Source organism: Ipomoea nil, unplaced genomic scaffold, assembly GCF_001879475.1.
Source record: "Ipomoea nil cultivar Tokyo-kokei standard unplaced genomic scaffold, Asagao_1.1 scaffold0465, whole genome shotgun sequence".
Lineage (NCBI taxonomy): Eukaryota > Viridiplantae > Streptophyta > Magnoliopsida > Solanales > Convolvulaceae > Ipomoea > Ipomoea nil.
Genome location: NW_017616893.1, coordinates 2,321,944 through 2,348,280, shown reverse-complemented (window position 1 = coordinate 2,348,280; position 26,337 = coordinate 2,321,944). Strand labels below are relative to the sequence as shown.

General features: G+C 36.0%; 4 protein-coding genes and 1 long non-coding RNA gene across 6 annotated transcripts; 2 read left to right on the top strand and 3 right to left on the bottom strand.

The window, feature by feature from the left end:
• Positions 1 to 2,879: 2,879 nt before the first annotated feature.
• LOC109173121 (ferric reduction oxidase 2-like) lies at positions 2,880 to 6,476 on the top strand. Its single transcript, XM_019322380.1, has 7 exons — positions 2,880 to 3,075; positions 3,181 to 3,301; positions 3,581 to 3,763; positions 3,865 to 4,099; positions 4,816 to 5,143; positions 5,230 to 6,153; positions 6,242 to 6,476. Exons 1-7 carry the CDS (start codon positions 2,880 to 2,882, stop codon positions 6,385 to 6,387), a joined length of 2,133 nt encoding a protein of 710 aa, XP_019177925.1. The 3' UTR covers positions 6,388 to 6,476.
• Positions 6,448 to 11,388, bottom strand: LOC109173122 (proline--tRNA ligase, chloroplastic/mitochondrial). Its single transcript, XM_019322381.1, has 11 exons — positions 11,068 to 11,388; positions 10,883 to 10,939; positions 10,403 to 10,513; positions 10,174 to 10,260; positions 9,977 to 10,090; positions 9,679 to 9,885; positions 8,803 to 8,940; positions 8,531 to 8,692; positions 8,124 to 8,323; positions 7,177 to 7,260; positions 6,448 to 6,834 (listed from the first exon to the last, which is right to left on the bottom strand). The coding sequence occupies exons 1-11, from the start codon at positions 11,386 to 11,388 to the stop codon at positions 6,693 to 6,695; spliced, it is 1,623 nt and encodes a 540-aa protein (XP_019177926.1). The 3' UTR covers positions 6,448 to 6,692.
• A 1,037-nt stretch (positions 11,389 to 12,425) lies between these two features.
• Positions 12,426 to 16,108, bottom strand: LOC109173126 (mediator of RNA polymerase II transcription subunit 36a). The gene is made up of 7 exons (XM_019322388.1): positions 16,055 to 16,108; positions 15,673 to 15,977; positions 14,922 to 15,017; positions 14,746 to 14,823; positions 14,469 to 14,645; positions 12,970 to 13,038; positions 12,426 to 12,832 (listed from the first exon to the last, which is right to left on the bottom strand). The coding sequence occupies exons 2-7, from the start codon at positions 15,868 to 15,870 to the stop codon at positions 12,743 to 12,745; spliced, it is 708 nt and encodes a 235-aa protein (XP_019177933.1). The 5' UTR covers positions 15,871 to 15,977; positions 16,055 to 16,108; the 3' UTR covers positions 12,426 to 12,742.
• A 2,473-nt stretch (positions 16,109 to 18,581) lies between these two features.
• On the top strand, positions 18,582 to 22,851 carry LOC109173127. Its single transcript, XR_002052849.1, has 4 exons — positions 18,582 to 19,099; positions 19,268 to 19,342; positions 19,430 to 19,512; positions 22,685 to 22,851. It is a non-coding gene; the product is annotated as an uncharacterized LOC109173127 (long non-coding RNA).
• Positions 22,852 to 23,478: 627 nt separating this feature from the next.
• Positions 23,479 to 25,944, bottom strand: LOC109173125. Of its 2 annotated transcripts, none has more exons than XM_019322387.1 (5): positions 25,759 to 25,944; positions 24,625 to 24,725; positions 24,113 to 24,541; positions 23,960 to 24,024; positions 23,479 to 23,859 (listed from the first exon to the last, which is right to left on the bottom strand). In XM_019322387.1, the coding sequence occupies exons 2-5, from the start codon at positions 24,680 to 24,682 to the stop codon at positions 23,686 to 23,688; spliced, it is 726 nt and encodes a 241-aa protein (XP_019177932.1). In that variant the 5' UTR covers positions 24,683 to 24,725; positions 25,759 to 25,944; the 3' UTR covers positions 23,479 to 23,685. The 2 variants fall into 2 exon arrangements, with proteins under 2 accessions (XP_019177932.1, XP_019177931.1); XM_019322386.1 differs by having other exon boundaries at positions 24,625 to 24,718; positions 25,759 to 25,943.
• Positions 25,945 to 26,337: the final 393 nt, after the last annotated feature.

Below are 26,337 nucleotides of genomic sequence, written 5' to 3'. Positions count from 1 at the left end.
TTTCTTATTCAAACAGTAGGATATATTCATAACTTCATAACTATATATCCAGAATTACATAATTATATATTCATAATTTGACAATAGTACATTCAGAAATTAATAATTACACATTCATAATTGACCTTATCGATTCTGAATATATAGTTCATTCATTCTGGATATATAGTTAATTCATTCTGGATATATAGTTCATTCATTCTGAATATATACTTCATTAATTCTGGATATATAGTTCATTAATTCTAGATATATAATTCAAATTATGCACGGCATAACGCCGTTAACGGCAACCAATTTTTTTTTTTTTTTTTAAGTTGGACGCGTAATTTTTAATCAAAACGACGCTGTTTTGCAACTGTGTGCACCATACATGCTGAGATTGGATGCGAATAGACTGTGATATGGTGGTGGTTGAGTTTGAAACCAATACATGTATGTATATTACAGCAAACATCTTTCTTCCAAACCATAATAATAATATAACCATAATTAAGTATTCTTCTATATTATGCTACATTAAAAACGAAATGTATTATAATTAAATAATTTGACCAATACAATTAGTTTGAGCGGGAAAATGGTAGAAGTAGGATTTTACTTTTAATTATATATATATATATATATATATATATATATATATATATATTTCTATGTTTATTGAGTTGTGTATGACATTACAAATTTATACTAGAGAAAAGGGTCAAATAGGCCCCTAAACTTTAAAAAAGTTCAATTAAAAACTCAAACATGTTAAATTGGATCAATGAAGTCCAAAAACAGGTAAATGACCTATTATTACAGGTCATTTTGATTTCGGCGATCTGGTGACGAATTCTCGCCACCGGCGATAATTTCCGGCAACCAGCAACATTTTTCGGCCGTCTGGTCGTCTTCCACTGGAGAAGACGACCGGACGACCGCCTTCTCCAATGGAGAAGGCGGCAGGCGGCTGTCTGCCGCCTTCTCCAATAGAGAAGACGATCAGATTTGGTCGTCTTCTCCAATGTAGAAGACCGCCGTCTGGTCGTCTTCTCCATTGGAGAAGATGACTAGATCTGCTCATCTTCTCCAATGGAGAAGACGACCAAACGACCGTCTTCTCCAATGGAGAAGATGACCAGATCTGGTCGTCTTCCACTGGAGAAGATGACCGGACGACCGCCTTCTCCAATTGGAGAAGGCGGCAGGCGGCTGTCTGCCGCCTTCTCCAATAGAGAAGACGATCAGATTTGGTCGTCTTCTCCAATGTAGAAGACCGCCGTCTGGTCGTCTTCTCCATTGGAGAAGATGACTAGATCTGCTCATCTTCTCCAATGGAGAAGACGACCAAACGACCGTCTTCTCCACTAGAGAAGGCGGCAGACGGTCGCCTTTCGCCTTCTCCATTCCGTCTGGTCGTCTTCTCCAGTGGAAGACGACCGGACGATCGAAAAAAGTCGCGTGATTGCCGGAAAATGTCGTCGGTGGCCGGAATTCGTCACCGATGGTCGGAATTTGTCGCCGGAATTGAAATGACCTGTAATAACAGGTCATTTATCGATTTTTGGGCTTCATTGACCTATTTGACATGTTTTAGTGTTTAATTGAATTTTTTTAAAGTTTAGGAGCCTAATTGACCTTTGGGGTAAAGTTTAAGTGTTTATTTGACCCTTTTCTCTTCATACTATTATTTTTATAACAAAATTACCTTTATACTGTTAAACTTTGATTAATATATATTCTGTATTAAATACTACCATAATTACATTTAATCATTTATCATTTACCATTTACATGGTTTAAATATCCCGTATACTTTGACCCCGAAAATATGAAAAGTTGTGTATTTACTTTTGCTAAACAGAGGAGAGATGTGACAAAATTGATTACTCATGGTTCCTTCGATTTTTAAATTTAATCATTCGTGGTCTAAGTTAATCACTCATAATTATTCAATTTTCAAAATTTAACCAACTATGGTCTTTTTGAAAAGACCGTGGCTGGTCAAAATTTAATAGTTAAAGGGTCATGGGTAATTAAATTGGACCACGGATGATAACAATTTGAAAATTGAAGGACCGAGAAATTTAAAAGTTTAGGACTAAACATGACAAAATCACTATATTCGGAGGATCTTATGTGGTATTAACTCACTTAATTAAAATGCAGTAAGATTAAGGTAGCAATCTTTGAACAAATACTACAATGTAATAGAGTCAGTAACATTAAAAAAAAAAAATAGCAATCCATTTCTCAGCTCCAATGTGAACGCAATTTCTGGAAATTTGAAATTAATTAATCGAAGTTTGTAAATTGACCTGGATGGTACCTAAAAACCATGAATGGCTTCAACAAAATCAGTAATCAATTAAAATAATTAACACCATAATCAGTAATCAATTAAAATGATTAACACCATAATTAGACTCTTAATCTGGCTGCCAATTTTAAGATCTGCCGTTACGATTGAAACCTTTTTGAGAAATATGTGCCCCTTTCTATATATTTATTCCTTCCTAACTTCTTAGTCAAATCCATTTACTACTCCAACATTCATAACTAAAATTGACCTATAAAATGTTCTTTTTGAGAGTGTTTCATGTATACACATGTATTCATGTGCTTGTCACAAGTTATAGTGTGTTTACGCTTTAAAACATCTGCCATGTAAGACAATTTCGATTCACAATTTTAAAACACACACAAATAAGTATGTATATAACAAGCCTTTAGTCCTCGTCACATCAGAAAAATTTGACTCCTAATCTTATTATTACTATACTAGCTATAATTTTGACTTGAAATACACACATACATATATATAGAGGAAAAGCAAGTTCTTGTCCATGCATATATACTTGGTGGTTTGAGTTTGCAAATTAAGAGTTATTAGGCAAATGGGTTCATCAGTAGCAAATCAAAGTGTTTTTGAGAAGAGAGCCACTTTGATTCAACAAGCAATAAAACTTGTAATATTGGTGATTTCTCTTGGCTATTCTTTGGTATGGATTATGATGCCCACTTCTCTCTTCTTTCAAAACTGGTTGCCTCATATTTATCTCCACCTCAACTCAACTTACCTTGGACATACAGGTAATTCATATATATATATATATAGTTTTTTTTTTTTTTGTTGAATACATATATATACTGTATATCTTAGTGAGGTCACTAAAATTATTTGTTTTTTTTTTGAAGGCTCTCTTATTGTGATTTACACGTTCCTAATTTTACTGGTTGCTACCTTGGGATGTATATATGTTCACCTGGAGAACTACAAGAACAACAACAACAACAACAATCACTTTGATGATCAAAGGTAAATAGAAGATTAAACATGCATATATCCTTAAAGTTTGCCAAGTTTAAGGTTGAAATGTCACAAACTGTTGAGCGAAGGCCGATAAAGGCCAAGTCTAGCACCGAGTGACTGGAAGATTGTTGGGTGGAGGTCTGTAAAGGGCGATCAAGCCCAGTACCCAGCATTTCGAAAATGTGTGGCTGTATAAAGAAATAAAGTTACGTCTTTATTAAGAGTTATAACTTTTGGCGTAAGTGATAAACGTTTGATCCTAACACAAACTAAGATATATGACAGAGAGTACAAAACATCATGGAGTCGGCCAGCACTGGTGAAAGGCCCTCTGGGAATTGTTTCATGGACAGAGCTATCTTTCCTCTCCATGTTTGCAGCATTGTTTATATGGTCCTTGTTCAGTTATCTTCACAATGCTTTCCAATTTATAACCCCTCAATATGCTGCTGAAATGGGGGTCAAACTGTGAGTCTACTACTGCGAATCATAACATGAAGTTCATTTAATTTCAATGTTTGTTTAGTAAAAAGTTGGATGAATAATTAATGGGTTTTTGGAATTGGCAGGTGGGAAGTTAAGTTAGAGGCTACAGGTCTGAGATTTGGGATAATTGGCAACATTTTCTTGTCATTTTTGTTCTATCCAGTGTGTAGAGGATCATCAATTCTGAGACTAGTAGGCCTCACCTCAGAAGGAAGCATTAAGTATCATATCTGGCTTGGCCACACTGCTATGCTCCTCTTCACAGCACATGGGTTATGCTATGTTATCCTCTGGGTGTCTACACACCAGATTGCAGAGGTAAGTGAGTACATTTCTCATTTTTCATGTTAGGATCAAGCGCTTACCGCTTACGTGTCAAAAGCTATAGCTAGTAGCCAACGCACAACTAATTTGACCCTTTACTGGTTTCTGTCCAACAATCTCCTGGAGCCACCGGGTGCTAGACTTGGCCTTTGCCGGTCTCCGTCCAACAATTCCCCTCCCAGCACCAATCAACTCGTGACTTGGCTCTTATATCACTTGCAAGGATCAAGCGCTTACCACTTACGCGAAAAGCTATAGATAGTAGCGAAGGCGCAACTCCTTATACCGTCACACATTTTCGAGACGCTGGGTGCTGGATTTGTCTCTTTACTGGCCTCTGTCAACAATTCCCCTCCTAGCACCAATCAACCTGTGACCTGACTCTAATACCATTATTAGGATCAAGCTTACCACTTACCCCAAAAGCTAAAGCTAGTAGCGAAGGCGTAACTTTATTAATACCATTGTCAGGATCAAGCTTACCACTTACGCCAAAAGTTATAGCTAGTAGCGAAGACAGCAACTTTATTTCCTTATACCACCACACATTTTCTAGACGCTAAGTGATGGACTTGGCCCTTTATCGACCTGCGCCAAACAATCCCTCAGCCACTGGATGCTAGACTTGGCCTTTACCGCCTCCACCCAACATTTCACTTGTTTTTTTTGGAGAAGTTAAGATTGATTTAGGGTGTGGGGGACTTTTGCAGATGGTGACTTGGAATAAAGTTGGGATTTCAAATCTGGCAGGGGAGATAGCACTGGCTGCTGGGTTGGTTATGTGGAGTACTACCTCCTCGCGGATCAGGAGGAAGGCTTTCGAGCTCTTTTTCTATACACACTATCTCTACATTGTGTTTGTGGTGTTTTTTGTTTTCCATGTGGGGTTTGGGTACTTCTGCGTAATGCTCCCTGGGTTTTACCTCTTCTTGGTGGATCGCTTTCTCCGTTTCTTGCAATCCCAGCAGAGAATTGGCCTGGTTTCAGCACGAGTATTGCCTTGCCAAACTGTTGAGTTGAACTTCTCTAAAACCCCATGTAATCATACCACACTTTCTAACTTCAATTTCAGGCTTTTTGCTTCCCAACATGTGTTTACTTTGTTTAATGTTGTCACTTGTCAGGCCTAAGGTATAATCCGACGAGTAGTGTTTTTGTAAACATGCCTGGCATATCGAAGCTTCAATGGCATCCATTCACAGTTACTTCGAGCAGCAAAATGGATTGTGAGACGCTAAGCGTTGTGGTCAAGAGCGCAGGGAGTTGGTCTCAGAGGCTGTACCAGAACCTGTCGTCGCCATTGCCAAAACAACATCGTCTTGAGGTGGGTCTGGAAGGGCCTTATGGACCTGATGCTGTGTCGACCCCCCGGTTCTTGGGGCACGAGAGGCTGGTGATGGTCAGTGGCGGGAGTGGCATAACGCCATTCATATCCATCATCAGAGAGCTGATACACATTGCAGCGACTTCCAGCACCCGGAGGCTACCAAAGCTGCTTCTTGTAGCTGCATTCAAGAACTCTGTGGATTTGACAATGCTGGATCTTGTGCTGCCTCTTTCAGGCACCCCACACGACATTTCTCGGTTGGATTTGAGGATCGAAGCTTATGTAACACGAGACAAAGAACCCGCCAAAGAGGAGGAGCAGAAGTCTGTTCACACAATCTGGTTCAAGCCCGGTCCTGCAGACAAACCGGTTTCTGCAGTTTTAGGCCCCAATAGCTGGCTCTACCTTGGGGCTGTAATCTCCTCCTCCTTCATCATCTTTCTCCTCATCATCGGAATCCTCACCAGATACTACATTTATCCCATTGATCCCGCCATTAATGAAAAGTACAACAACTCATCCGAATCAGCTATGTACATGTTGTTCTTGTGCGTATCAATAGCAATGGCTGCAACCGCGGGCTTTGTTTGGAACAAGAAACAGATTCAGAACACGAACACACCATCGGTCCACAATGGTGAAAGAGAACTAGAAAGCCTCCCACACCAGTCTTTAGCTCAAGTCACTACCACACACTATGGTGAAAGGCCTAATCTCAAGAGTAAGTAAACCCCAACCCCCAACCCCCTTTCCCTCTCTCTCACTAGTGATGCCAATGAGGCACTGAAATGTGTTGAATTTCGTTGCAGATATACTGATGATGGAGTGTAAAGGGGCTGATGTTGGAGTTTTTGTTAGTGGGCCGAGGGCGTTGAGACAGGAAGTCGCGAAAATATGTTCTTCGTCGGGTGTTTCAGACAACCTGCATTTTGAATCCTTCAGCTTCACCTGGTAGCTATTAGGAAGGATCACTAGAACAAGCCATTTGAATGATCTCAAGAAGTGAATTATTGACTTGAATAAATTACAGGGTTTTGTAATTCATACATAATCTATAATAATCTCTGTCAAACAAATAATTGCTAAGTAAGCATATTCTTCTATATGAGCATTGCTCTGATCAATAGTATAAAAGAACTTGGTTTACAAATTGCTTTTCAACAAATGGTCCCAAAACTTCTACCACTACAAATGCATCAGCTTTTGTAACTCATTAGTTTGAATGCTAAAAGTAGAAACTACAGAGAGAGCAGTAACTCATTAGTATGATTTTGCAAAAATGGCAACTTCATCCGCTGAATTGCCAGTCATCAAACACTTTTTTGGCCCCTCAGGCTGCTCGAAAGGGAAGCATCTAATTGTTGCTCCTGTTTCTTCTTTCACTTTTAACTCTTCACTGTCACTGTACAATTACATAAAGCATTACTTGAAGTGTTCAAAAGGAAAATACTATCTGTACTCCCATTATCTACTCCCAACTTTTACTCTCCCAACTCAAAATCTTGATGTACACACTTCTAATGGGGTCCACATAAAAAAAAATAGTTTATCAGTGCCCGCCACAACAGGGAGTAAAAATTAGGAGTACATTTAGTAGAACTCTGTTCAAAATGTGATTGCAAGTTGCAACAGTAGTGAGAAAAAGCATTTTTGCTTTGTTCTGGGTTCCTTGATGAGATTATTTTAGTTTCGTTTTGGGTCTGAGAGTAAAATCATAAAATATGAAATGTAAGAAAAGATTCACCTGGCTGACCAAGGTCCTCTTGCCCATTTTCCCTGAGATATTGCCTCCTTAAGCTCATTGTAAGAGCAAACATCCACAATGTTACTGCACAGACATTTCAACCATCAGCAACTCGGTAAAAACAAAAGACTTGCAAAGGAAAGCACCCCTCTAGTCACATAACATAATTTTCTATATAAAATGTTTTAATAAAATATTTAGTATGAGAAAACATGTTCATATATTTGCAGACAAGCCCAATAAATTTCCTAGTAGGGAAATGTAACCATACAAGCTAAAGAAACACTTCGGAACTTTCCTATGCCTTGCTACAATACAAGTATCGTGACAAGCCAGAAAATTACAAAAAAAAAAAAAAAAAAAAAAAAAAAAAAAAAAAAAAAAAGAAGAAGAAGAAGAAGAACGTGAGTTGGGAATTGAGTACAAGACACTCGAAAGTTTGAAGTCTTGCCATACTGTTGTTTGTAACTACTTCACCATAGCTAGTTAGCTAAGGTAACATAACCTTCATACTTCCATGAAATGACTATGGATACCAGGGGTTGATACCTTACCTATATATATTATGAGCCCAGAAATGAATAAAGAAAATAATAAACTCATTCCCTCATTCAGACCTCCTTAGTAAAACCAAACCTAAAGCATAACAAAATAACAAATTATAATCATTTTCAAAATTATTTGTGATTATCACATGTTTAGAACACAACACATTTCTAGCTTGCCATTGAGTGACCAATAAATGGAAGGGAATTATTTGCCATTCATTTCTTTGGACATCCAAGTTTGTGAAATCCATTCAACAGCACAAGGTTCAAAAGTACTAAAGCATAGGCTGCAACTTAATCAATATAATGAAGTAAGATGAATAGATCAATCACCATGCACTAAATCATTGACATCATTGCAAGATGTAGCCTTGAAAAGCAAAGGTGGGTGTAACTAACCTATCTCGAAACGATACTGCTCTTTCCAAAAGTGAGGAGTGAACCTCAGTCAACTTGTTTTTTACGTAAGGCACTAGAGTTGAAGGTTCCATAGAAATACCAAAAACTTTCCCCTGCTTTCCTGGAACATCTCTTCTAGAGATCACTACACTTCCACTAGAAACATCTCGAGGTCCAATCTCAATTCTCAGAGGAACTCCCTACATAAAAAAGAGCACATGTTAAAGGAATTTGTGGCACACACATCTTCTCATGGTCTACAAGAACAGAATATTCACTCTCCAGCTTTGATAGCTAATACCAATATGTATTAACCTTTTTTTATTGAATATACCATGCCATGCGTGTGTGTATTTCTTTCTTTCCTTTCATTTTTAACAACAAACTTTAGTAATAAGCTAATGCACCTTCATTTCATAGAAATTGAATTTCCATCCCGGTGTCTTCTGTTCAGAATCATCAATCTTAACCTTGACTCCTGCAGCTTGCAGGATTTCTTTAACAGACGATGCAGTTGAAAGTACTCCAGTCTTCTCGTTGTCTTTCTTCCATATTGGGATAATTATGACCTGAAGCATTCAAAGGTTAAAGTTAAATTTCACATCATCAGCTGCCTATTGTTAACAATGAAACATAATATAAAATATATGATTTACCATTTTAAAAGACCCACGAGTACCTGTATTGGTGCTAACCATGGAGGAAGCAGTAACCCAGCATCATCCCCATGTGTCATGATAATACCACCCACAAACCGAGTGCTAATTGCCCATGATGTCTGCCATACATGTTGCCTAAGCCCATTTTCATCTGTGAACTACAGAAGGATATAAAAGTATAATGTAACAAGACTCCAGATTAGAAAAACAAAAGTGTATTCAAGTTATGCTAAGCAGGGGGGGGCAGCAGTAAAAATTAGGAAGCAAAAATTTAAAAAATAAATAAAATAATACTTTGGTAGTTCTAGGAGAAAGTAAAAATAATAAATTGAGGTTCTTTAAAAGTTCATCGTATTAAAGAATCAAAATAGCAAATTATATTACTAGTCCTTTAATATTATTGCTTTTGGTGTGAAAACCATTTTCTGGATGTTCCTCAATCCTGAGGCCAGGGGCAATGCTACATAGGAACAAGTTGGACCCCACTCAATTCTTCAGTCTTGCTTATATATTATGGCTGCATTTTAATTAATTATGACATTTTTTAAAATTTATAAATTGACCTCAGTGAAATTTTTCAAACAAATTTTCAATAAATTATATTCTGCATAAATTTGATTGTTAAATAGTTGTATTTAAAACTAAGTAACTTGGACCAATACTAGTATTCCAATTAATTTGACCCCTCTGAACAAGATATGTGGCCACTGCTAGAGGCTGTGCTACATCACAAGAGAATGTATGACTGTACCACATCCCTGAACTCATAGACCAGTTTCAAATTACCAAGCTTAATGGTAATATATCCACTAGTACCATATCCCAAAAATATGTCCTATATATTATACCATCATAACTTGGGGTGTCTGTAAAATTTTCCAGTAAAATTAACAGACCTGAGTCCCAAATGCTCGAGAAAAATTCTGACCAAGGTTGTGGCTTGTTCCTGCCTGCAAAGCCTTCTTGTCACCCATCATTGCTTCAATTGTGTAGGTCTTGGAAGCGCCAGCAAAAGTTTCCATTCTTGATTTTCGACCTGCAATAACAGGTATTGCAGCTTGCTCATAAGCAAATTTTGTATAGACATCAATCATCTGCATTGCCTGTGGTTCAGCAGCGCAATTTGTCAAGTGAAAATAGGAATGCCAAGTAAAAATTAAGAACACCATGGAAATTTAAAACATGAAATGAAACCTCTTTTTCTGCTTCATCTGCTGTGGCATGGGCAGTATGACCCTCCTGCCAGAGAAATTCTAGTGTTCTGATGAATGGTTTGGTCCGCATCTCCCATCTTGTGACATTTGCCCACTAAAGCATGTTACGCAAAGCTAATGAGGACCAGCAAGCAAAAACCAAGGTGAAGGTAACAATAAATGTTGAATGAGAGAAACCTGGTTGATCATGAGAGGAAGATCACGGTAACTATGAATCCACTGAGTGAACATGTGATTCACAATAGTTTCACTTGTAGGTCGAACCTGTCAGAACCTCAAGAAAGTGCACAATCAAACCCAATACTCAGGTCATATACTAAAGATTAAAATTTTAGTTCATGATTATGGAATGACTCAGCTCTCACAGAAGCTACAACCCAGAAGTAAAAAGAGCAGGCATGCTTACCACAAGCTTTTCTTCAAGTTCTTTCCCACCTCCAATGGTTACAAGAGCTAATTCAGGACTAAAACCCTCAACATGGCTTGCTTCTTTCTCAATGAAGGAATATGGTATAAACTGCAAGTGTAATCAGACCAATCATGCAACTGAAACTACAACCAGAATCAAATAACGGGTACAGGAGACCAAGCATAACAGATCGATATCAACATCCAAGCTCAGTTGCTGGAATATGAATCCTCACACATTAGCAAATTCCAACACCTATCCTGAAGCTAACTAGTTCAGGCTATGTGCAACCCCATATGAACATTGCCCCTAAATAGCATCATAACCAATCAATGATATCTTGAAATGTATAAATTTTGCTATAATCCGTATACATTTCATGGAATTTCTTCATTTCACAATAATCAATCCGCATTTGAAGATAGCATAAATGAAACAAAATTACCTAGAGAGCATTCTGCTCAACTGTTACTCTACCTGTGGAAAATACATATTACTATGTCCCGTTTCCTTAAACTTCACATTTAAGTAATCCTGCATTATTGAACAAAGAAGAAAGCTAATCAGCTTAAACAAACAGTACAACTTAGAATTTATTTATTCATTTTAAATAAAGAAAAGATTGGCAAAAATAGTGAGTTCAAAAGAACGTAAGATAGTACCTGAATAGCCTCCCAGATAGCGTAACCGTAGGGCCGGATAACCATAGTGCCCCGAACCGGGCCGTAATCAGCGAGCTCCGCATTGGCAATGACGTCTAAATACCAGGCGTTGAAGTCCTCGGACCTGGGTGTTATAACTCGGTCCTTTTCCTTATCCTGGACTCGAGGCTTCTGGTCGGTGCTCTGTGCGGAGGAGAGGCGGCGTAGGGGCTGCCGGAAGTGAGGCGAGCGACGGGGAAGTAACGGCGAATACCTGGCAGCGGCGGCGGAGGATGAGGAAGTGAAGATTGAAGTAAGAGCGGGTAGTCTCAGAGCCCCCATTGATGGTTACTTCGAGCTCGAGGGATGAGGTTCTCACCTCTTAGACGATGAGATGAAGTTGGGGGGTCAAAAGCGAATGTTTAAGAAAGAATTGGGGTCAGGTACTTCTAAATTCTAAACTGGCCCTATACTTTTTGAAATTACTAATTTCCTCATATACCTATTATTTGTTTCATTTAAGGACATAGGTTAACACAACTTGTATAGTTGTATAAAAATTGTGAGTAATTTTTTTGATACAGCACTATAGTATCTATGTTCAGTTATGACTATCCAGTCAAGTCTCATTCCCATTCCAACCCATTTAACAAAGTATCTTTCAATACTAGAGTGTACAATTACCTTCTTCCCTTCCTCAATTTATCCACGCTTAAACAGAGGACTAGAGGAGAGAGAAGAAGGTAGTCTCAACACGCAGAGTACTATCAACTTATCCACGCTTACACAGAGGACGAGTACTACTTTCTTTCTTTCAAAAGGTAGTCCTCAATCTATTTTATTCTCTAAGGTAGTCAATTTATTATTCTTCCTAGTTCCTTCACCCATAAATAGACATGGAAGTGGCAACAACGAGCAAGAGGCAACATGCAATTAGTGAAGGTACATGCAATTAGTGGAGGTGTATGACGACAACCGACAAACTACGGAAAAAATTAGTGTAGTTGTTTTTCGGTGAACTGTAATATTCCGAACGAGCACTCGAAGGGTTTTATCAATCTTCTCAAGAGTTTTGCAAGGGTGCAACCACTTAAAATCAAATAATCTCAAGGCTTAGCCTCTTTTTCACCCAAAAAAAAATAATAATAAATGCAACACTTCCCAATCTCGTAAATGGGATTACAAACCAAGAATCAAGTGGTGAGTTAACAATAAGCACATACAACACCAATTATAACAATTCATCACAAATGCTAATATGCATTATCATAACAAATCATGATACAATATGCACACATTAGGGGTGGTAAAAAGATATACCCCATTGAAGTCTTGATGGTTAAAAAGGAATTGAAAACAAAATCTTCCCCACATACCACTATCAGGAAAACCACTTTCTACAACAAAATATTCCATCCCACATACCAATCTAATAGGAAAAACACTATCCATCATTACACAAATGGATACATTTTGGGGTTCCTAACCCTCAGTAAGCCTTTTATATTATAGTAGATATATACATATTTCTGGCTAATGTAAGGAAGTAGGGAAGAAGAAAAGAGAAGCCCCTCAACAAGCGTTAGATTTAAAACAGCAGCTAATATACTAGGCATCAGGTTTTTGCTTCTTGGGCATCCTATAACCCCCAACAACACAAGCATGGTCTCGCTCAAATGGTTCAAGAGTGACCTGTTCACTCGGCTTGAATTGCTCTTGTTTGCAGCTTCTTGACCTCTTGTGCAAATACTGCTTCAGCCGGCACAGTTGAATCAATGCAGTTTGCCTAATAAAACAAGCCATAGAATCATACGCTAAATAAATTCAATGCAACTGCGGCATAGACGCGTCTATAACCCCAAAGTATGGGTCATTTGCTCAATTTGGAACAATATAAGATGATGATTCGCTAGAGAAACAAACCTTGATGGATATGACAAAATGACCTTCTGTTTTCAAAAAGTAGGAGGCATTCAGTGCTAAAATCCTTGCCTATACATAACATAACACAACATGAAAAACCTCCAATTGGAGCTCTTCTACCAGATTATATGAATTTTAAGAGGGGAAAATAATAATACTCAGCTAAATAAAATAAATATACAAATGTAAAAAGTAATGTTCCTTTATTACACAACTTAAAACAATAAGTAGTTCAAAATTCAGTACAGTCTAGCACAATGACAAGTGAAGAAACCTTTATCAAATTTCTACCCAGTGGAATGGCAAATTAGGGTCAAACTATGTAAAACTGAAAATAGAAATTGTAGGTAAAAATAAAAATAAAGACTAATACTAAAGAAGAAGAATCTCAAAAGGCAAAATAAGATACATATGCATGCAGTTATAAATCAACATAAGAGAGGTGAATCTAGCTCGAATTTACTAACAAAATAAGAACAAGGATCATCAAACAAAAGGAAAAATCAAAAACAAAATCCTTCAAAAAGGAATCAATCAATTTTTTTAAATTGATGCATCAGTAACTCGGTTTTTGCATCACCCATGATGTCTTGAAGGGGAATCCGAGTAACTCATCATTTGCTTATCCAAGTCAAGAAACCTCTATCAAATTTCTACCTAGTATAATGGCAAATTAGGACCAAACCATGTAAAACTGAAAATATAAATTGTAGGTAAAAAAAATGACTAGTACTAAAGAAGAAGAATCTCAAAAGGCAAAATAAGATACATATGCATGCAGTTATAAATCAACATAAGAGGGTTGAATCTAGCTCGAATGTACTTATGTACTAACAAAATGAGAACAAGGATCATCAAACAAAAGTAAAAATCAAAAACAAAATCATTCGAAAGGAATAAATCAATAGTTTTTTTTTTTTTAACTCAATGCATCAGTAACTCGGTTTTTGCATCACCCATGATGTCTTGAAGGGGAATCCGAGTAACTCATCATTTGCTTATCCAAGTCAAGAAACCTTTATCAAATTTCTACCCAGTAGAATGGCAAATTAGGATCAAAACATGTAAAACTGAAAATAGAAATTGTAGGTACAAAAAACGACTAGTACTAAAGAAGAAGAATCTCAAAAGGCAAAATAAGATACATATGCATGCAGTTATAAATCAACATAAGAGAGTTGAATCTAGCTCGAATGTACTAACAAAATAAGAACAAGGATCATCAAACAAAAGGAAAAATTAAAAGCAAAATCCTTCATAAGGAATCAATAAATAGTTTTTTTTTTTTTTTAAATCGATGCATCAGTAACTCGGTTTTTGCATCACACATGATGTCTTGAAGGGGAATCCAAGTAACTCATCATTTGCTTATCCAAGTGAAACGTATAGAATGATTACATGCACATAAATGAATGCCAATATGTGAAGAAAGTAAGCAGGCACTGAAAGCCCAAAAATGATGATAGAATCCTATTTCAGGGTTGAGAGTCATGAAAAACCTGATCAGGTTGAGCAACATCGGAAAATATCACGTCAACCATACCAACCAACATCCTGTATTTTGCAGGATGTCTGGCATCTTCAATGATGGGTATAACATTAGTACGCTTTTTTGCCATATTAACCAAATCTCTACCACTTCTGTGAGAAAACTCCACAGCATATACAACCCCAGTCTACAACCAAAATTTGTAGAAAGAAATGATGCAATCAGTACATGGTCCAACACAATATTGAATAAAGAACTATCACATGACTTTGCACATTAAAACTTACAGGACCAACAATGTCAGAAACATGAGAGACTGTTGTTCCTGAAGCAGCTCCAAGATAGAGGACACGTGCACCTGGTTTCTGGTAACAAATTATGATTAATTTGTCAAAAGATTCATACATCATTAACAAAGTTTAAAATTTAAGAAAACTAAAATAGCACTATGAAAAGAACTTACAATCCAAATTTCATCAACACCTCCAAGAATAGCAGCCGCCAACTTGGAACGGAAAGGATTCCAAACTCTGTACTCAACCTTGGTTCCATCTTCATTCTATGTTAAAAGAGCATGTTTTAAAATTGGTCAAAACTATTGCAAATTGAAATAACCCATACCAAATGTGAACAAAAAGACAAGAAACAAAAGCCTAGATAATGAAAAAAGATTTGAATACGGAAGAGTGACTAATCTAACTCAAACACAGCAGGTGGCAGAGAAGTTAAAAGAAATCCTATTATAAGATTTATAACTTAATTTCAATATACAATATATAAGTTTCAATTGAAAGACTACAACAGAAAATCTTCACTGGTTTTCAAGAAAAGAAAGTTATATCATTGCTTAATAAATCAAGCAAGTTTCATACAAAAATCAGTAAAACATTGCACACTTTGGTTGTACCCAAGACAATCATTAAAGCAGATAAATAGTAAGGACATCACATATACATATCAGTATAAGAATAACATAGCATATGGAAAACTTAAACCATTAGAGAAATAGAAATTCTGTAAAAGCTCCTTGCACTCCAAAATAAAAGCTCAATAATCCAATATCCCATTCGTTTCAGATATATCGTCTAAAGATTAAAGAAACAACATTGATACAACTTAGAAAGGCCAGGAACAATAGAAGAACATCTATTGCGAAAAAAATAAATAAATAAATAAAGATCAGTATTTTAAGAAAAAAAAAAAAAGTGTTCTACCTGAACAGCAATTCTCTTCTCGTTGTATACAGATTCACCAGGGACCATATTCTTAGTTACAAGAGCATCCTCTTTACCCTTAGCAATGAACACTCCCTCATGCCTATGAGGCTCCACGACAACCTTACTACCACCCTTCATTCCTCCACGTCCCCTCCCTCCACCTCTTCCGCCGCCTCTTCCTCCACCACGCTTCATGGCACTCCCACCACCTCTTCCTCCGCCGGGCCCTCCTCTACCTCCTCTTCCACCTCTCCCTCCATCTCATCTGCCACCCCTAAATCCGCCGCCGCCCCCTCCACGACCTGCAAAAACGGACAACCAAATAAGATATGCAAACAAGTTAAACCCAACCTAATTTACCATTCGGATTGATGTATACCTCTGGCAACCATAGCTGCTGAGCTACTGTGTAAGTGTGTTATTCACTTATTCTATTATATATTCAGGAGAGGCATGAAACAGAGTATATAATTTAGGGTTTAGGGTTTAATTGTTGTCGGGTTGTGACATTCAGCCCATTTAGCCCAAAACCAATTGTTATACGGTAGACCGTGGTAAAGAAATGCAGTCATCTTTTACGTAAAAAGAAACATAAACAATGAAATTAAATAATATGTCTCATATATTGAATATACATTGTCAAATGAAAATGTAGTTGAATTAAAATGATACTTTAGTGTGTAAAACTGTAGTGTGTATAAAACGAAACTGAATAACAAGTCTCGCATATTGAGTGTATATTGTTAAATGAAACTGTAGTTAAATCAAAATGATACCTTAATTGTGCTATAATGAAATTATTGTGTATATAAAATGAAATTGAACAATATGTTTCGCATATTTGAGTGTATATTGTCCAATAAAATCATAATTGAATTAGAATTATACTTTAGTTATGTTTTAATAAAACTACAATGTGTATATTGAGTGTATATTGTCAAATGAAAATATAGTTGAATCAAAATACTCTCTCCATCCACAATGCACATAATGGACCAAAAATTCACAATATAATTTTAAGAGATTAAGTTTGGTTCATGTAATTAATTTTGAAGGAATATGAATGTTATTCCATATGGAATGAAATAGATAAGGAATAAAATATACTCCGTAAATTATATTCCATTATTTGGTTCAATAAGGGAGTTAATTGTGGTTCCTCTACCAGATTGTGGAGCTGTAGTAAGGATGTACAGATTAAGAGTGTCAGTGAGTCAAGGGTCGGACAATACATTCATACTTTTACCGTTGCTGATTCTACGAACACACCCATGGGATAGTACATGTTGTGCAGACAGGATAGACCTCCAGCAGAAGTTGGGATTTGAGCCAAGTTGCGCTTTAAAAACTAAAGAAGGAGCCATTCGAAAAATACATGGCTTTCATCAATCGCGCCACACCCGATCTTTCGTTGCTCATAAATCTCCAACCTTGTTGGGCCAATATAGCAATGTTAAACATATGAAGCTTCTTAAATCTGAGCCCCCCATTGTATTTGGGTGAGCTTAGTCTGTCCCAACTCAACCAGCGCATTCCTCCACCACCTGTGGACTTTTACTTCCCCACCAGTATTTATACATAATCTTCTCAAGTCTCTCACAGAAAATTAAAGGGAGATGGTATAGGCTCATAGTGAATGTGGGTAGTGCTTGTGCCACGCTTTTTAGCATAATTTCTTTACCTACTCTAGACAACAATTTTTTGCCCCAACCCCCCTCCTTTTGCCTAATTCAGGGACTTATGAAAGAAAATGCCTCATTTTTATTCATTCCAACTCCTATGGGGAACCCATATATTTGGCAATATCAGGTGCCAAATGAACTCCAAGAATAGTTGTGATGGCCTGCTGAATGCTGATCAGCCTCTTTAGTATTACAACTAAACATGATGCAAGATTTAGAATAATTGTCCAATTGACCAGATACGTTCTCGTAAGAATTAATGCATTCCTTTACCTTCTTAGTCTCCCTTGTTGCCTTGAAAAATAATAAGCTATCGTCAGAGAAAAAAAAAAAAGAAAAAAAAAAAGATGAGAAATATTGGGCGCTCCCCTACTTATCTTGTAGGCGGACCAATTACCCCTCCTTGATTGCACTTTTTATCAGGTAAGACAAGCTTTCGACGCGGATAAATTTTAGTGATATCATATTATTCAACTAGTAACTTACCCGTGCGATGCACGGTAAAAAATTTTATAAGTATTTAAGTTATGTTTGTTATATTATGAAATAACTAATTTATTGGGGATATACTATAAACTAAAACATACTCAATAAATATATAAAGCATAAAAAGCATAATAAATATATACCTAGTAGTCTAATGACACTAAGTTGCTCCCTTATAAGGGAGGTTGTGAGATTGAACTTCAGTGGAGGCGATATTAGCTCTTTGTTCTTCAATATACACTCATAATTTTAATACCATATATAGATATGTATGGACATACATATAGATAATAGATATATAAAAGGCAAATTATTGTGTGGACCATGGTCCACAAAATGTTATGTGAACCATAACAAAAAAGTACATTTTTAATATACTAAATGTACATTATTTTTGTACTGTATGTACATTATACAATATAATATACACTCGGTACAAAAAATAATGTACATCTTCTGAATACAATATACATTATTTTTATACTGAATGTACATTATTTTACAGTATACAAAATATGGTCCACACAACTATTTTATACTTGTGTGGACCATCAATAATTATTGGATATAACTATATTGGGCTCGATTTTTTGGAGCAATTAATGAGTCCAACATTATCAAATATGATGGCCCATATTTCAATCCAAATTGAGAGTCCACGCAGTTGACCCGGCCCACCTCTATATACTCACTAAGACACACTGACATCTCCACTACACTCACAAGTCACAACTACCTCTCTGCTCTCATCTCTTAGCTAGGTTTTCTTCACTTCTCACATTTTGGGGATCTTTGTTTGAACAATGCAATCTCACCAAAAAAAAAAAAAAAAAAAAAAAAATCCAGGCATTGATTCATCTTTGTATGCATATCTTCGTGATAGCATTTCTACTTCCTTCACAGTTGACTTCTCCGACACATTTATGGGTCGGAGATGTCCGATTTGAAGCTATATCCCGCACAGATATGTAATTTATTTACCCGATTTTGAATACCGATCGTTGTTCATTTCCTTTTTTTTTTTAAATTTCGAAATTGCGTGATCCTAGCTGTTTGAACCTAGCTTCACTGTTTGGTAGATTTTCTTCATTTTGACTTCAATTTCGCGATACACACATCTACGATTCATAAAGTGTATGTATCTGTAAGTTGGAAGACATGCATGTCAGATCTAAGTACAGATCTGGGTGTTTGGACTGCTGCTTCGTTCTCCTCAGAACGCATACGGAGTGAAGTGTGGAAGATCTACGAAAAGGGTAGTGTGGTTTAGGATTTTTTATTTAGTGATTTCCGATAAGAATTTAGGATAAATATTGAATCGATTTTAAATTTCTTGATTTCTAATTTCTAATTTCTGCAGATTTTCTAATCGGATGACTAATTCCATTCTGTATTTATATTTTGTAATCTAATTTATTTAACAGGTAATAAAGATGGAATTGGATAACACTGTTTCTAAATTGCAAAATTAATGAATAATGCAAATTGTAAGATTAGAGGTGAGTACATTGGTAGTTTGTAAGTCATTAGATTTCCATGTGTTTGATTGGATGTCAAATTATTATAATTAACTTTATTTATTACAGGAATCACAACTCTGGACATTCTCTAATCTGGACGGGTGGAAATGCAATAGTATGGCAATGGCCCGTAAAATATTTATTGGAAGGTTCGTATTCTTTTTTTTTTTTTTTTTTTTTTTTAATTCTGACTTTTTTTTAAATATAGTATATATGTGAGATATTTGTTTTTGACGTCTAATGTATGTTAGTTGTAATTTTGGATAATTATTTTATTTTTTATGTCCAAATTGATGTTTCTAATTGAGCTATATGTTTGATTGCTGGTTTTTTGCATTTGTTTGCATGTTCTTTGCTTGCTTGTTTATATTCGCCAAAAAATAGAATAGAATTACATATTCTAAAGATGCTAAAATTGAAGTAGTTAAAACTTACATACAACTTAGAAATTACAGTGTATTGGAAATTAAATTGAATTACAGATTCTAAAGATGCTATGCAAAGATATAGTTTTCCATAATGAGAATTAGCTTTCCAGACCATCTCTGCATAGCATCTTTATGCAAAGATGCTCTGTACCTTCATAACCTATGTTTAATTTCCATAATGAGAATTAGCTTTCCAGACCTTGAACTTGTAAAAAATCAATTTAAAAGATAATAGTTAATACTTTGAAAAAACTCCAATTATTAGACAATTTAGCAAACCTTTTAACATTTGAAGCTGCTAACAATTGACTGAGGCTAGGGTGATTGACAGATATCAATAAATAGGAAAAAAAATAGAGAATGAACAGTAAAAAGCAGATTATTCACTTTCTTAGAAGACTTCTTAGATGAGGAAAACACATCTAAAAGACAACGGGTGACAACTGTAGTAACAATCTCTTCCACATCCTTAAAAGAACCTATTAAGCCGATAGGTCCCTAAGCTTCATCTTAAATAAAGAACTGCGGTTGATCCAGAAAAAAAAATACAAAAGTTAATATATAAGAAATCCTTAAATATGTCCAGCTTGATTTCTTCAATGTTTTGGTCTTGTTTTTTAAGGAATACCCAAAGTTATGTTGGAAAAATAGCATTAAAATGATATTTTGAGTGATTATTTTGTGGTACAAATATATGTGGGATCCACTTCCGATTTGGGTCGGGTCAAGGTGGATTCGGGTTCTTCGTAGTGAGACGAAGAATTTGATAGAATGTACGCTCAAAATGGGTAATAGGTGAATGAGAAATTGATTCTCAAAGTGAACTTATTTTGAGAGAAGTCAAAATCTTAAGATAGTTGCTAATTAAATTAGTAATTATTGTGATTTGTTGTACCCGAAATGTACAAGGAATAAGCTTAATATGATTTAGCTTTGGAATTGGGACGAAAGTTATGCAATGACTTTTGCATGGACGAAAGTTGCATGAAAATGTAATTTAGCAATGATAGCATTGAAAGGTTTAAAATAAATCTTTTAATGCATGGACGAAAGTTGCTACATATAATTAAGCATTGAAAGTGTAATTAGTGAATTGAATATGAGCTATCCTTTCGGGCTCCTTTTGAGCTCCTTTCGTGTGAGCTACTTTCGTGCTGAGCACGAGTCAATGCTATATGCATTGATTCGTGCTGCACCGTTTCGGTGCTTGCGGACCACTCGGGTGTGGTTTTCGGTCCCAATTCGTTAACCTTTCGGGTTTGTACGGACTTCTCGGTCACTCAGATATTTGAAACGGGACGTTATGGTCGGTACGAATTAATCGGATATTAAGTTCGTGACCGTTGATATTATTTCGATAATAAGTACGACCGTTTCAAACGTTATAATTCAATTTTTAAATTGAATTTATGTTGGTTAATGTGTCATAATAATGCTATTAAGTACCAACCTCCTATATAAGAGTGTAGTGGGAGTAGAGGCTTTTCACCTGCATAGTGAGAGACAACTAGTGAGGGAAGAACACGAGAGTACAAAACACACAAAGCTAAGCACTTTTTCTTCTCATAAATTCTGCTCCTACTCTATTCTTGAAGCTGTGTTTTGCCCGTGCTCTTGTTCGCCGGGTTCGTTCGTTTGGGTGCTCAAACGTCGAACCGTTGTACGTTTTATCCTGGGAAACCTAGGCCACAACGCTCCTAGCACTTTGGGGAGGTGGCAAATAAGGTTTTAAGGAAAGACAGGCACCTTGCCTAACTCGTACATTTCCTTCTTCTTCTCCTTCTTTCTTGTTTTAGGATTATGCTCTAAGCAAAAATCCGTTCTTTCTTGTTGATTTGGAGTTATAATCTAAGGATTATAAGTTCCTTTTGGTTGATATATATTGTTATATCTTTCTCGTAGATATATACGTATATATAACCTTTGGATCCGTTTTATATATATATTTGTGTGTATATATATATATATTTCGGATATATATATCCAATAATATTTTATATATATTTCGTGTGTATATATATAAATATTATTTTAAGGGATATTAAATCGATTGTGGTTCATTATCTCCAACAAGTTAATCATGCCACTAAAAGCTCATGATCGAAGTGCTAATATAACATACAAAGTTTCTAGAGTTTAAATACGAGAAGAGGTGCCAAAATCCTTTTTCATCACACAGTCCATACTAATATAGTTTTCCTATTTTCGATCCAGTCTCTTTCACTTTCTTGGACTCCTACGCAAGAACCTCTTCACATGTCTATCAGTAACCCCTAAAGATTTGGTCAATTTAGGAGTAGTTATTAGACTGTCAGCTTCACACTTAGAAAACCCTAAATTGAAAACCACCCATGTAACTCCTACGCAAGAACCTCTTCGCATGTCTATCAGTAACCCCTAAAGATTTGATCAATTTAGGAGTAGTTATTAGACTGTCAGCTTCACACTTAGAAAACCCTAAATTGAAAACCACCCATGTAACTACATATTGATTTTTCATTAAAACCATGATTTTATCACACAAAAATGTTGGTTGCTAAAATTTTACCTCATCAAAGTCATCATCTCCCTCATTTGGCTGCACTTCAGAAGTCAAGCGCTTGTCCTGGGCATTTAGGAGTTATGGACAATGTTGAGCCACCAAGTTCTGGTCATTCTATATTCTCTATACAGGGAATGCATTATGAAGGTTCACGAACTGCTCTTTCCTTGCTGCAATTCTGAATACCATAGACATCCCAACCAATGCCATGATCTCTGATGGCCTTATTATTTCTCTAAAAGTTAAACCAAAGAAGGAGCATGTATAATAGTGCCATATTGATAAGCAGTTTACATATCCTACATTATTAATTTTTGTATATACTGACCATTAAAAACAATATTTATGCAGAATAATGTAGGGAATGACATGTACCTCTTCCTCATAGAAGAGGACTATTAGAGAAACCTTTCATTTCCACCTCTTGTTTTTGAAGGTTGACAAATCACGAGCAAGAAAGTACAAACCCAATCCGGAAGAGAATTCTGAACTTCAAAGGAATCAAAGGAATTTCTGTATTTGCTATTGTTTGTTTTCGCTAATTAGCTCTATATTATATAGGCATTACTTGGTAGATGGTGTAAGAGTTCTTTACGTACATTAATTCCTAGAATATTAAACGGTGTTTCGATTCTCGAATCGATACGATCGATTCGAATTTTTAAACAGCAGCCCTAGATTAAACAAACGTGTTGCGGCAATTAATACTCTTCCCTTTCACATAAGCAGTGGCGTAAAATATCTCAATACTACCATTTTTTAAATTAATTTTGGACGATAATTTAATAGCATTGGCAGAACCAATGCTTGGACGAAATTAAATGCAACCCATTTATTTTTCCTTCTCTTTTCACCCGACCATACCGCTTTATTATAATTAAGATAGCTTAGTTAATTTTAGTGTAAAGTTGAAATGAAATTTTCATTGCTACAATTGCACAATTAGATATTGCAATTTTATTATTTTTTATCGCATAATTTGGAGATAGTTAGTATTAAAGCTTTAAATTAACTAGTTTAACTCATACCATATACGCATATGGTCTCTCTTTTGCTTCACAAGGAGAAAACTTGGTATCTATCAGACACTCTTTGTAACAAAAGCTCATATGGTCTCTCTTTTGCTTCACAATGAGAAAACTTGGTATCTAACAGACACCCTTTCTAACAAAAGCTCATAGAGTAGCGGATGCACCAATCTAAAATAAGGAGTTTTGAAGATAAATGGACTGCAGCATAATAACATTGAGAAAGTGACAAAGTAAGCAAATGCAAAATGTAATAAGATGTGCTTTTCTTAGCACCAACATACTACCCTACCAATCAGAATTCAGAGATAACCACCCAAAAGTTCAGCAGTAGTTGGATTTGATGGTGAAATTGACGTCCTCCCCGATCCAGTCGATCATACACGGTGATGATATTGGCGACATTGGTAACTTGCACACACGTGGAGTGGACGACATTAGCGACATTGGTGACATTGCCACCTCTTCAATTTCTATGAGCTTCAATGGAGTCCGCAACTGTGTCAAAGAACAGTGTAAAAATGCTTACAAATGATGAAAGAGAGATCAATGGTGAAGAAAATTAAAATGGAAATTGAACAAAAAAACGTAAACTGACCTTCTTTGGTTGCAGTGAGGGTGGAGGATAAGCACGCGGAGTAAGTAACAATGGCATTGATGAAACTGTCGTGGAAACAATTAGAAACATATCAGCTTTTTTTTTTTTATAGCAATAATAAAACGTAATAAATGAAATTATCTAGTTCTTTACCATTTGAAAGTCCAACTTCCTTATGAAAACAATCCATGCCCATAACCTTCCTTTGTTCTTTGATGCACTCCTGATGATTGTGCAGATATCCCTCCTCCACAGGGTCGACACTAATTTTTTCTCGATAACCCTTTTTAGGTACCTGCTGATGCACAGATAGCTTGCTCGAGTTCGTCAGGTCTCCGAGTGCTGTCCTACCACCGACTTGCTTCTTGGCCCGGGAGGTAGTACTCAATTTGCCCCCAGTGCCGAACTTTGTATTCAGATCATCAGCCCCAATTGGAATTTTTGAAGAGTTGGTTTTCTTGGATGCCTGAAGAGCAGTAGGTTTTGTAGAGTTTGATATATCATTGAGCGCTCTTCTGGTGCCAAGCCTTCCTTTGGTTTGCGCCTTGGAGACATTATTAGTGTTCATCCCAAAGGCAGTTCCTGTGGGAACCAGAAAATTTAGGTAAATTATAGGAATGTATGTATGGGACCAGAAATTTCTATAAATTTGAAGCTTTAGATACCATCACAGCCAAAGCTAATATTCTGATCCTGTATCAGTTGACTAGCGGGGGTTGCCATGGGCTGTTCTGTTTCCAGAAAGCAAACGAAAAAATCCTGCAATCCATTTTATTTCCTCAACCAATCAGTACACAATTAACACAACAAAAATAAAATATATGATGCAGCTTGGACACAACAAGATAAAGTTGTTGACGAAATCGTGCGAGCTTGCTACTACTACTGTGTTCAAGAGAATCATAACCATGTAGATTACCGCAATGCTACTGACTCTATTACATTGTAGTATCTGTTCAAACATACTTTCTCAACCTAATGACGCACAAGGAGTCAACAACGCCTCTACTGAGGCTTGATCTCATAACCTCCCACATGGGAGAGGTCACTACATGCCATCTGAACACAAAGTGCTTGGCAAAATAGATGACCCTTAAGAGGTCAGGCACATCTATGACTATATAGATAAACTAGGAATTCACCAAGCTTATTACACCAGTGTTCTAATTTATAATATCCACATTAACACAGCCCAACAAGTAAACTAATGCAAAACATCTTAGCAAACAACAATATTCACAGAATTAAATATCCCCATGTGCAAAATGCAAATTGAACATAAGGTTTCTAGTTCTCTACCATTTGAAAGAGTAGTTTTTCTCTAGTTTAATCTCACCCAACAGGCTTTCCTCCTCTCACTAAGTTACAAGATTCATCAGGTTCTTAAAAAAAGGTGACACTATCACACCAACACTGGCATATAGCTATGTCAAAATATGAAGCAAAGAACATCCATACAACTTTAAAATACTAGTCTAGAAATAAAATTTTGAACAAATAACAGAATGGTGTGCTTCTTGAGATCACAACAAGACTATTTGATTTCTCTGATTTTCTTCTTCTTCAATATTCAATTACTACATTCAATCTCGATAGAGCAAATTTGTAAAGCCGAGATAAATAAACACCATACCGACAAAAAGAGCACTCAAAAAAAAAAAAAAAATCTAATGCACAATCTGTAATTCTTTCTTGAAGCATAAACAAAAGTCAAAATCCGAGAACAGAGAAAATGGAGAAAAAAGAAAACCCTCATCTTTAAAAAAGAATGACAAAAACAATATTGCATCGAAACGTACCAATCGAGTGAATCTCCGGCTTTGATTCTTCTTTGAATTTCCGGCTCCTTGAGAATTGATTCGAGAGTATTCTTATCCTTCTTTGAATTTCCGGCTCTTCGAGAATTGATTTAGAAGAAATTGGTTTTCGGATTTCAATTGCAACGGTTCTGAAATCGCCCATGTGGCTCGTGGTGGGCATATATACAAGAGAGTTGCAACGGTCATATTTTACTCGGGTTACCCGTTGCCCTTGCCTGTGGCTTTATTTATGAAAGTGATAAATACGGGAGAAATTAGGGGTGGCGTAATTATTTTTTTTTTTTTTTAGGGGTGGCGTAATTTAGATTACCTGAATTAACACTTAAATTAGAACTACATTTAAAATTTTGGGTGAATCCGAATAGGTATCAATTCAAATATTTTTAATTATGATATATTTAAATGTAAATTCAATTTAAATATTAAGTATTAAAATTTTATTTATATCTGATCCAAAATCCAAACTAACCCAAAATTTTATTATAAATGAAAAAATATAAATTATATATTGACTATTAAATATATTTCAAAATTAATACTATATTAATTTTAAAACTC

Excerpts from the sequence above, each read along its gene's own strand:
- LOC109173121 (XM_019322380.1), top strand. The coding sequence starts at position 2,880 with ATGGGTTCATCAGTAGCAAATCAAAGTGTTTTTGAGAAGAGAGCCACT. Across the intron at positions 3,302-3,580 it reads AATCACTTTGATGATCAAAG|AGAGTACAAAACATCATGGA; the intron begins GTAAATAGAAGA and ends GATATATGACAG. Across the intron at positions 6,154-6,241 it reads TGAAAGGCCTAATCTCAAGA|ATATACTGATGATGGAGTGT; the intron begins GTAAGTAAACCC and ends ATTTCGTTGCAG.
- LOC109173122 (XM_019322381.1), bottom strand. The coding sequence starts at position 11,388 with ATGGGGGCTCTGAGACTACCCGCTCTTACTTCAATCTTCACTTCCTCA. Across the intron at positions 10,091-10,173 it reads TTCCTCTCATGATCAACCAG|TGGGCAAATGTCACAAGATG; the intron begins GTTTCTCTCATT and ends AACATGCTTTAG. Across the intron at positions 7,261-8,123 it reads GCAGTATCGTTTCGAGATAG|TAACATTGTGGATGTTTGCT; the intron begins GTTAGTTACACC and ends ATGTCTGTGCAG.
- LOC109173126 (XM_019322388.1), bottom strand. The coding sequence starts at position 15,870 with ATGAAGCGTGGTGGAGGAAGAGGCGGCGGAAGAGGTGGAGGGAGGGGA. Across the intron at positions 14,646-14,745 it reads TTTCTGACATTGTTGGTCCT|ACTGGGGTTGTATATGCTGT; the intron begins GTAAGTTTTAAT and ends TTTTGGTTGTAG. Across the intron at positions 12,833-12,969 it reads ATTTTGTCATATCCATCAAG|GCAAACTGCATTGATTCAAC; the intron begins GTTTGTTTCTCT and ends TTGTTTTATTAG.
- LOC109173125 (XM_019322387.1), bottom strand. The coding sequence starts at position 24,682 with ATGGCAACCCCCGCTAGTCAACTGATACAGGATCAGAATATTAGCTTT. Across the intron at positions 24,542-24,624 it reads TATTAGCTTTGGCTGTGATG|GAACTGCCTTTGGGATGAAC; the intron begins GTATCTAAAGCT and ends TGGTTCCCACAG. Across the intron at positions 24,025-24,112 it reads GGAAGTTGGACTTTCAAATG|TTTCATCAATGCCATTGTTA; the intron begins GTAAAGAACTAG and ends TTTCCACGACAG.